This window comes from Pezoporus occidentalis, unplaced genomic scaffold (assembly GCF_034315485.1).
Source record: "Pezoporus occidentalis ecotype Australia unplaced genomic scaffold, CSIRO_AGI_Poc_V1 ctg212, whole genome shotgun sequence".
Lineage (NCBI taxonomy): Eukaryota > Metazoa > Chordata > Aves > Psittaciformes > Psittacidae > Pezoporus > Pezoporus occidentalis.
In genome coordinates this window covers 216,013-227,587 of record NW_026913987.1, presented here as the reverse complement: position 1 = coordinate 227,587, position 11,575 = coordinate 216,013, and the positions used below count along the sequence as shown (strand labels likewise).

Genomic DNA, 11,575 nt, shown 5'->3' with positions numbered 1-11,575 from the left:
GCAAGATCTGAAGGCCAAAGACAGGGAGAACAGACAGAAGACTGGGTGCTTGGTGTGATGCTTCACAGCAGTGATACAGTGCAGTCAGCTTTCTTTTGTCCCAGCTCTTCGAGCATGGTCAGATGTGCAACTTCATTACCAGTTCCGCTGGGTAACTGCTTCATCCTCCAATATGATAGCATCTTTATAGGCTGACTATTGCACACTATTTTGAATCAGTTACATGATTTGTTATTCAGATTAAAGCATTTGGAGTGAGGAAAGAGCAAACACTAACTTTTTGCCAACAGATGTGAAGAACATCAGACCTCAGTCACGTCAGGCTGTAGTGGTGAGTACCCAAGATAAACTAACGAGCAGTACCTGCAGCTAAAACCACGTAGGTGACTCCCTGCCAGCAGGGTCCTGGCCCTGTGCTCAAGTATTTGCACTGACCAAATAAAACCTTGCCACCCTAAGTATGAAGAGCATACTTAGGCGATATATACTGGTCATAGCTGATAGCTAGGAATTCTGTCCCTATGGAGAAAGTCAAACACACAAGGAACTTCTTTGTACAAATCAGATCTTGGGTTTGACAGCTGTTACTAACCGCATGACTGCCAGCTAAAAAGAATTAATGCTTTCCCCATCCTAATAAGGCCCAAGTTTAGGCTATTCTTTAGACCCAGGTAAGATCACACTTAAAATCCTTCTGCCCAAAGGTGTCAATAGGCATAGTTACAACAGTCTTCACCCCGACAGAGACATCAGTCTTCTAAACAGAGAGATATTAATTCCTGTTCTCCAAGACTTCGATGATTGGCTTAATAAAGGCTCATTGTTCATTTGGCAGCAACAGGAAGGTAATGTTCTACTGCTGGATCAAATACTTTACTCTTTATCCCCTGATAAAGCCTTGAGCTGCATTAATTTGAAATCCAGGGTAGAAGGACTACAGGAAAAACTAAGTAACATTTGAGATTATTGACAATAACCAACTATACACATGCTAGCAAGTATTTATTTTATAAAAACCTGCTCAATACGTGTGATCTCTTTTAAAGCCATGTACTACATGTCAGTTTTGAAGTTTCTCCTGCCTGTTAAAACATGTGGCGATGTTTTTAGCACAGGACAGTGACAATTCACGTATCCACCTGCTGACAATTTTGCAAGTAAAACTTCAGAATTATGTTAAAAATAAAAAGTTGCTCAAAATTCTTGCAACGAGGAGAATTGGGCAGGTACAGGTTTAGCCTCCCAGGGTGTCCTTCTAACCCAACATTTGATTCAGAGAATGCCATAGTATTTGTGGGTTCTGCCCAGAAAGTAATTTTCAAATTAGCTAAGCAACTTTGACTCTTACTTGCTAAGCTAGTGGAAATCTGAGTGTACATACTTCTAGCTCAGCCTAGCTTAAATTCACTTCTATATGTGGCTAACTCAAACTTTGCATACGTCTGTAGCTTTGATCTGCATCACATACACCGTTCTAGTTAAGTATATAGGAGGTTTTAAATATTTTTTAAAAATTCTCTAGGTTTTCTCCAGCATTACCACAAAAATCAGGTTTCCCTATACTGCTGCCACTTGGTGTATTCTCTTTACTTCATAGAATCCCAGACTGGTTTGGGTTGGAAGGTCCTTAAAGCTCATCCAGCTCCAACCCCTGCCACGGGCAGGGACACCTTCCACTAGAGCAGCTTGCTCCAAGCCCCTGTGTCCAACCTGGCCTTGAACACTGCCAGGGATGGGGCAGCCACAGCTTCTCTGGGCACCCTGCGCCAGCGCCTCAGCACCCTCACAGGGAAGAGCTTCTGCCTAAGAGCTCATCTCAGTCTCCCCTCGGGCAGGTTAAAGCCATTCCCCTTGGCCTGTCCCTACAGGCACTTGTCCCAAGCCCCTCTCCAGGTTTCCTGCAGCCCCTTCAGGCACTGGAGCTGCTCTCAGGTCTCCCCTTCAGGAGCCTTCTCTTGTCCAGGCTGCCCCAGCCCAGCTCTCTCAGCCTGGCTCCAGAGCAGAGCTGCTCCAGCCCTCGCAGCATCTCCATGGCCTCCTCTGGCCTCTCTCCAACAGCTCCACGTCCCTCTTGTGTTGGAGGCCTCAGAAAGAGTCTACTTTAATACCTAGAACTGGATACAGCTTGTTTGCTGACTTTTGTTGTTGTTAACACGGTTACTGGATCCAAGACATTTTACAACCACTTCACTTAATAATTATCAAATCTGATGATTTAAGAACAGTGTGTCCCAGAGTCACAGGGTCAAATGTGGTGAGGCTGGCTGATGCAGTTCCAGTGCATGACTTGAGGGCTCAGATTTCCTTGGAGATACCATGCTCAGTATCCCAGGAAAGAAAGTTCACTCTGCAGTTCCGATAGCCCCTTCTTGTGGAAATTTGCCCTTTCACCGAGAAGCAGTGAAATTTCCTTTAGTGGGAAAGGTCAGCGCCTCTTGGAAGAAAAGAAAGGCACAGGATGAAGTAATCTTTTGAGTAGTTTGTACCTGAGTGATTTTCCCAGCAACCACTAATGAATGTTTGCACTTGAAGCTTTTGTAGATAAACATTCAACATAATGATAATATACTCAAAATAATCATATTAATTAGCTGCTTTGCTTGGTTTTGTGCTCACAGAAGTGATCTTCACAGTTTTACTTTGGTTTTGCTTTGTCTTTGGGTAGAAAAATACCTTTTCCTTGTTCTGTAGGTCAATCTACACCATCAGCCTTAAAAAAAACCCATAAGTATATGAATTATTTTTGAAACTAACTTCTGTAAATATCTGTGCATCTTACCATCTTTTCCAGTGGCATCTCCAAAAAGCACCTATGTCTAATTTTCTTTGCCTTAATCTCATGAAACTAGCTACATGGGGACTTTCAGGTCTGCTTCTCTTCATCTTTAGGCCTCTTAAGCCCATCTGAATTCTGCCCTGTTCCTCCTCTGGGAAGTTACGAGTTTGTTTTCAAGCCTTACTTGCATGAAACAACCAACCACTAATGAATTACTGAAGCCACAGAACCCAGGAGTGTTACATTCACAGGCAGATTCCTTTCCTGGAGACTAAATCCAGCAACATCTGCAGCCTGGAATGCAGCTGGTGACCCACCCGCCCCACTCAGCACAGGTGACATTCCCTCCAGGTACTGCATTTTTTCCCTAAACAGAAAGAGTCAAAGACATTAATGTTTTAATGGAGCCATTCACTAAACAAGCTTTTAAACTAAATATTCTCCTTCTCTTTTCTCATTTTCTTAATAAAGCATTTTTGAATCACACTGTTGTACTATTTCAGCAGGTCTGTTCTTGTTCTTCTGTCATTTGTATGCATATAGATACTTACAAGATACTTCTCCCTTAGATCACTCTGCAGATAAAGCTTCCACTACAGCAAATGCAGAACTGCACAACCAGGGCAAGTATCCTAGCAAATACGTTCAGATAATTTATTGCACACAATTCAAAAAATATTCTCAATGCCTAAGTAAAAACTGTCACATTGCTCTCCAGTAACAATATAAATCATGTTTATTAGAATCACAGAAGGGGTTGGAAGGGACCTTAAAGCTCAACCAGTTCCAACCACTGCCACGGGCAGGGACACCTTCCACTAGAGCAGCTTGCTCCAAGCCCCTGTGTCCAACCTGGCCTTGAACGCTGCCAGGGATGGGGCAGCCACAGCTTCTCTGGGCACCCTGGGCCAGCGCCTCAGCACCCTCACAGGGAAGAGCTCCTGCTCCCCTCTGGCAGTTTAAAGACATTCACCCTTGTCCTACCACTGCAGTCCCTGATGAAGAGTCCCAGATTAGCTGGTTTAATGCAACTCACTGCTACCAGGAATATAAACAATAAACAAAACAGTTCTAGGAATCCCACGTGGGGATTGAAGAGTTGTTAAACTATAGTATAGAACCATATTCCATCAATCAAGGAATATCCTTGTATTGATGGGGCAAACCTCAGCCTCACCCTCAAGACTGTAAGCATACTCCTTCAGGGTTGTTTGTCAATTCTACTGGACAAACAACATCTTAATACATTTTGGTGAGTATATGAGAAATTAAGATGTAACTTCAGGAAGACTTGTCACCACTGCCACCAAAAGCGTTAGTCCTACTCTCCCCTGTACTAGTTTGTGTACTAGTATACGAGTGTTTGCATGCTTGTTCAGTGAAACAGATTAAACCAGTCTGATCAGGGCCAAAGCTAGTCCCCGAGAATCTCATGGAACAGCACACAGGGTAAATATGAGCAGAAGTAATCAGTTTTCTAGACCTGCAGAAAAGTGAGGTTTATGTTTTTAGTTTCTCTCAGATAAAAATTAACATTTCTTTAGCCCCACACTGAAAATGGCTCAGGAAGACTAATTGAAATGATGCTGCCTCAAAGCAAAAACACCAAGCAGAAAATGCAATTCCTGTTTTCTTTTATTGATACTGCCGATGTGACTACCTTTACGCAGGCAGATCTTTCCTACATTAAACATATTTCTATTAATTTGGAAGTAAGGTTTTGCCCTCTTTACCCCTCAGGTCACCCATGGACACACAGTTACACTTCACAGAAGTTTCCACATTCTCTTTTTTTTTTGTGTTTTTTTGTTGGTCGTTTTTTTTTTTATTTACTTTTTTTTCCAGATCTGTGTAAAGGTTACTTGGCAGGAATACATGCATATGATGTTAAATGGAGACCAATCCACCACTAAAAGGTAATGCACATAAAACATAATACAGTACTTGGACATCATTCCAAATAAATACCCACATACAAATGTAGTTATTTTAAATGTAACAATATTTCTTATGAATCAATACTGTAACAGAAATGGAAGTACAAGTCCCCACGTCTAGGAATAATAATGTTCTTTCCAGCAAACAGAAATCTTTTCCCCACTGTCAATATTATTTCAATTTGAACTTTTTTTGAGTAGTGGGAATGCTCCCCCTCAGCAAGTACCAATTTAATCATTCATGTGAGCCTCAACAAACAGCTGAGCAATAGGCACAGCTTGTTGATGCACTTCTCTGTTTCTGTTTCCTGAAATTACAATTAGATACAACATGCAAGAGAAGATATCAATGCTTTGCTGTTCACATTCGCAAACAATACTATAGTTAAATGCATCCACCACCAACAAAGCTAACGTAATACCAGCAATCCCAATATGCTTTCTGTACTGTTATCACAGATGTGTTAATATATCTTGCTTCTTTGTTCAACATGAGTCTGTTTGGTTCCCACAGTGTATTTGGGTTTGTTTAGTTTGATGGTTTTGTTTTGTTGTTTGTTTTTGTTTTTTTTTCCTCTACAGCCCTGAATTTGCAAGGATTTGCCTGATGAAATATCACTGACTAACAGAATTTGTTACAATTCCTTGAATATATAATCTCTATGTAAGACTACCCATTAAAACGTGCGAAGGGGGAGTTCACACAGTTTCACTTATTGCTCCATGTCTTCAATAAATTCCAAAACAGCTTTTCCATTTATTCTAAGTTACAGGACTTGGACTAAGCTATTCTAAGAGTCTCCCTTAAAACGATTAAAGGCACTACTGGCAATAATTAATGACAGAAAGGCGCTGATATATAACACCCTATCATTGACAACTTTAGAATTTTACTTTCTAGATGTACCATAATTTGGCACAATAAAATGAAAAAGTAACAAAACAATTCCAATTTGGAATTTAACTGGTATAGTTGTATAAAATTCTGTTAATCAATAATACTTCAACTTCCTAGAACCCAGGAATTCTGGAATTTATAGGTAATACTACTTTAATATTTTTCAAGTGCCTATTACTGTTTTAACCAGAGCAGAGTCAAGTTTTCTTCTTGTTACATTGAACTATTCCTAAGAATAATAATACAATATGAAAAAAACCCCAGAATTTGAATACCCTGGATTTCTTAATTAACATGGCAGTTAAAAAAAAAAAATCAGTAATTTAGACATATAAAGCTTAATATTTTATAATAAAAAGCTGCTGAAGCACAGCACAGTTTAGCAGAGCTCCTGCTTTTTGTTGAAACTCTTTTCTAACTACAACCTAGAGTCCTCAAAAAATCTCTGCCACATGCTGATGCAGAAGTCAAATATCACAAGCCCAAATTGGAGAGAGACTATGAGCACAAACCACTGCATTTATATAAATCATTCTACAAAAGGAATTAAAGAAGCTAAAGAAAAATATCAAAATATCAAAAGTGCAGAGGTTTAACAATCAGACAAAAATGAGCATCTGCAATAAGAAATTCCTCCATCTGAACATTTCTAGTAGACCATAAACTAATATGGTGATCATTATATTTGAAGTAGGTTTCTTCAGCACTTGTAAGTTTTCTTACTGCAGCAGCACTTTTAGGTAAAGCTTGTTTGTTTTATAGCTTCAGACATAAAAAGGAAGTTTCAGGTAGTATATAGAGGAAAAGGTGTTTTCAAAATTTAGGATCAGGTCAGTGGTTTTCATTCTTTGTGCAATGGGCTACCATAATGAAAGAGGCTAAGAAATGTTGTTGCACTGATGGAAAGGCCTTCTCCAGGGACTATTCTACAGCTGGAAAATGGAAAAATAAAATAGCGTTAGGGAAAAAAAAAATAAATATCAGAATCTGTTTATTTCTCAAAGAACTGAAAACAACGTGCTGCAAAAGCAGGTTAGTTGGCTGAGGGTGTCTGTTAGCTTATTGGGGTAGAAGCAGCTACCTTAGCTCACCAGTCAAACAATGCTGTAGGAGTTTAGCCTGGAAGGAACAGCTTTGCAGAAAGAACATTTCTTACAAGTACTGAATAAAGCTTTGCTGTTCAAGCACAACTTAATAGCGATGAACGTGCAAGAAACATTTTCAGTGAAGCTTCAGGTTCTCCAGAGACATGCAGGTCAGTTATATCATTCAGGCCAATGCAGAGAATATAATTCAGAAGAAGAGCCTGCTTGCAGAGGTAGGTGACAGCTTAAGGAATTTTCCATGCTTTATCCCAACCCCTTGGAAGTGATATGAAGGACTTACAGAAAATGTACCTTTCAAGAAACTGTTAATCAAGAATGACAAGACTCAATCTTAAATATTATCTAAAAATACAAATAGCAGGATCAAGTCACCTTATCACCATTCTTCACTTCTTTTTGTAACACGTGCTCCAAGAAGTCAACCCATAAACTTGACAAGCTCAAACAGCAGTCAGGTTGGCTTTTTTGCTTGTTTTTTTGATGATTCACAGAAATTAATGAAGATGAAAATGACTACTGAGACTACTGGCATAACAGCAAAATTGTTCCTACTTGGAACTAAAAGCATGAGTCAAGACTGATAGTAATAGTCTGGGGTACTACTGTCTGGTACCACTGTGGTGGTAACACTGAAATCTTTCAAGAAAGTTCCAATTAATTTGAAATAAACTAACAATGCATCCAATTATGGTTTCCAATTTACCTTTTTGCCATTAGTATTTTGCAAAATTACTGCCGTTAGAGACATGGAAGCAGTGAAAAGCGTATTAAAAATTCCTACCTTTAGTAGTGGAAACAAAATTGTAACTGTTTCTATAGAAGCAGAGAAAGTTAGCATTCAAATGTGGCTTTTACAAAGTATTTTTAAATTATTCTTAATGCAACAATGAGAAGAATAAAGGCCTTTTGGAAGATTGTGCAGTAACACGAAAAGCAGGATTGAAAATTGTTAAAAGATGTCTCGCTTCTAAAATATCAGACCTGCTACTTAGCAATATTAAAGCTCAAATTCAGGAGAACTCAATGTTTTCTAAAAAGAAAGTAATACTAGATGCACAGGGCCTGGTTTCCTAAAGCCAGAATTGCTATTTCTTTAAACTTATCAAGCAGTGAAGTTTGAGAATATATGAGTACTAATGAAGTTAACATATTACAGTTAAATCACTTTTTCCTCCTCTCAATAATGATAAATGCAATTCTGGCACTGAGCTGTGGTGTTCCAATGTTCCCAGCTTTGTAGCAAGGTTTCTAATATTCCATTTGTTTAAAGTCTCCCTGCATGAATTTAGAAGTCTTCCTCTTCTCCATCCCCCAATATCTGGGAAGCCAAAATCCCCTCTGGTTTCCCCTCACTAGAAAAACAAGCTGTGCTCCTTATTACCTTGTATTAGTACTGTGATATCTCCTGACTACTTATAAGCAGAGTGGCAATGTGCAGGAAGCAAGCTGCTGATCATCTATAAGAAATGGTAGTGAGATGAGGCAGTACCACACCAGGAGTATTAGAATGGCATTATAAAACAGCACAACGAAGCAGACAACTTGCAGTCTCACACTGCTTTTAGTAATACTAGAGGCATACAAAATTATTTGAAAGAGTACAAAATGAACAGGGCTTTACACTAAAATAAAGTTCGAGGCACTTTAAAACTCTGGTTTAGAGAAGCGTGCCTTCCTGTGCTCCACAAGTTTTCCACAATTTTAGAAGCAACATTTTCAATCTTTTTCTCTTATGTAGGCACCAATTATGAAGTACACTTCTATATTATCAAATATACTGTAATTAAGTGGCTAAAAAGGCCTCTTAGAAGTTTAACAGCAGACAAAGGTTTACTTGTTTTTAAAGATTAACATGTATACTAAGCTACTTCATAAATAATTATTAGCAGAATGATCTGGTTCAATTTCCTGTGCCTATAATGTAGAGCCCTATGAAACATGTGCTTGCATAAGGAATGCAGTATCTTTTGTGCATTTAAAAAATAAATAATGATCAGAGCTCTGAAATACTAACCCTATTTAGGTTAATACTGAAAGCTGAGAAAACCTGTTTTGTGACTGACAATACTAGACCATAGTCACATTAATTCTACACATACATGTTGTGTGGCTACAGTAATACATAAAACAGATTCTTTTCAAAGCGTTATCTTTGCAAGGAGCAATATCAGACCACAAAGATCCTTTCAGGACATGACACTTTTCCACAGCATAACTTCTTAAAGTGGAACTGTCTACCACATAGGATCCCAATTCTTCAAATTTAAAGTTTTATATCAGATGGGGTAAATATTGTGTATTTTTAATATAAATGTGCAAGTTTATTCTGTTAACCCTCTGAAGAGAGGGAAGCAGAGTGTAAATAACATACCCTACCAATATTCCTTGTAGCTTTTATAGCCTATAAAAGCTTTAGGACTTTGGACAGTGATGATCTGACAGCAAGTTCTTAATATCTGCCACAACAGGCAAATTAAGTTTGGTTCCAGTTTCAAAATGCTCTGCATTTTAACATTTGCTTTTCATCACTTCTTAAGCCACAATAACAAGGAAGGTTTTCTGTTTGTTTCTGCCTGTAAATGCTTTTCCTGAAGTATGCTGCAACCCTGGAGAAAGGATCACATTTGTACTACACAAACTACAATTAGTAGCACCAGATATGCTATATCAGGTGTACTCTTTTAACACTCACCATAAACAGCAAAACCCATACATGTTAACTGTGGAAAAAAGCTAATTCCTTTCCACTATTAACTTGTTAATAGCATCCCCATACTTACGAATTAGTTACAGTTAAGACCACCATAATACAATTTGTATTACCTGGTTCAACAACATACTAGTACAAGCCAACTCACTGTGACATTAGATAGTGGGGATTTACGCTGACAGTTACAGCATAAGATAAGATGCATAATGTGATTTTTCTACATACCTGTCCTAGTCACAATAGATTTTATATTTCTCATTACAAAAAACCTGGTTGTTAAGGACAGATCCTTCAGACCTGTCTCCGCAGGACTGAATATGACTTACGCCTGGGTTACTGCTCTTGGCTTTGGAAGATTTTGTACGTGCCCTTTTGGACTGCTCATGGTCAAGCTCCAAATGCTCCAGCCGCTGGGTCAGTGCCAGTTTCTGCTGGATAGCCATCCGAAGCAAGGAGTTCAGAGTCTTCTTCTCATCCTCAGCTGCTGCAAGCTGCCGCTGCATTTCATCCAACTGTGTGACATATTCGTCACATCTGCAATGAAATATATCAATCTTTAGCAATCCTGTTTCCATCTGTAACACATGAATCCCTTGTGTCTGGCCAATATTAGCAGGGATAGCTTTGCAGTTGTCTCATACACACTCTTTTACATAGAAACTTCAACCACACTGTAGAAAATCACAATTACTTTCACTGGGGTTCTTACAATTCCACATACCACACGTTCACGCCTTTCAGGACGTGGCAGAATTAACAGCAACCTTAAACTATGAAAGTGTGGGACCTGATGTAGAAGTACTCATGTCTAAAGATTTGTCAGATGTCCTTCCACAGTGAGCAGACACAATGCAGTCAAGTCACTTTTCTGTCCACTTATACAGAGACCACTATAGTTTTAACCTTTAGGCTGGAGTCTGAGGAGTTCTGTAAATGACCATTGCTATTTTATCATTTGATGAGCACCTGAAATTCATAGTTTGTTACTTCACACTTTGGGTTGGAAAGAACCTTAAGATCATTTAGTTTAACCCATCAGGGGAGGGACGCCTCACCCTTGACTATGTCGCCCAAGGCTTGAACAGTGCCAGGTATGGCTCACTTACTACTTCTTTGGGCAACCCATGCCAGTGCCTCACCACCCTCACAGTAAAGAACAAACAACAGATTTCCACTGGTGACTGAGCAGCAATGTTACAAGCAAGCATCCTTCATAATTCTACTTTAACCTATTCAGATTCCTAAAAAATCTATAAATATTGGTTTATTACTGTTATCTCTACAGCAAGTGGCCTTTATATAATTGTTTTCACCTTCAAAATTAATTTTAAAACAGCTAAAAAAAGGAACTGAGTGTTACTGGGAATGCTGTGTGCATGTGTGTGGGGAAGCTGTATAGATGCCTGCAAGCTGTTTAGTCTATGGTCATTTTCACTGAGCTTGGGAGCTACGACTTTAATTGCACAGTGCGTCATGGCAAAACTTGTGTCTTTACATGTAGATGCATATTTACTGCACACATAGAAGACCAATTACATATATGATAGAAAAATAAGTACACACAGGTACCAGCTGGAATTTACAGTGACCACATCTGTAAAATAAAACTTCTTCGTAAAAGCAAAAACAATCACAAACAAGCCTCTTTTAACATCAAAGTGGAAAACCCTCTGACTTAATGGGACATTTATCATCATTCATTAAGGGCCAAACCTTATCCCATTTGCCATGAGCACTAAAGAAGAACACAGTCTGAAATGGCCCCAGGAGCTCTGAAAGGCAACAATAGATCTTGCGGGCACAACATCCTCCCCTCTCAGTGAAGGATGAGGGCATGGCTACAGAAATAAGAAGCTCACAACATGACCACTAACCATGCAGCCTGCTGCTCTGCATTGGCAGAGATGTATTTTCTTCACTCGGTGGGGAGCAAGGCACAGACTGAAGATCACTGGGAGGTCTGAGGGGTTTCTCTCCAGTTTTCAAACACTCCTGACATTTGAGGTGAAAAGCACAAGTCTGGTTATATCATGAGTTACCTTTCTTCTACCCACACCTCAAACCTGATTCCTTCAAAGCTCCCCTCCTGCAAACCAGGAGAATGTCCAGAAAGTGTTACAAATTCCTTGAGGAATGTAAAGTGATTGC

The 11,575-nt window shown here is 39.2% G+C and overlaps 1 protein-coding gene across 3 annotated transcripts in view; it reads right to left on the bottom strand.

Moving 5' to 3' along the window:
- Positions 1–4,393: 4,393 nt before the first annotated feature.
- BICD2 (BICD cargo adaptor 2) overlaps positions 4,394–11,575 on the bottom strand; it is a 92,802-nt gene continuing 85,620 nt past the window's right edge. For 2 of the 3 annotated variants that reach the window (XM_062619580.1, XM_062619581.1), the window contains 2 exons: positions 9,754–9,961; positions 4,394–6,543 (listed from right to left, as the gene is read on the bottom strand). In XM_062619580.1, the coding sequence (XP_062475564.1) occupies positions 6,538–6,543; positions 9,754–9,961 (214 nt within the window). In that variant the 3' untranslated portion in view covers positions 4,394–6,537. Of the gene's footprint in view, positions 9,962–11,575 lie in introns of all 3 variants that reach the window. The other variant, XM_062619579.1, reaches the window with a different exon arrangement.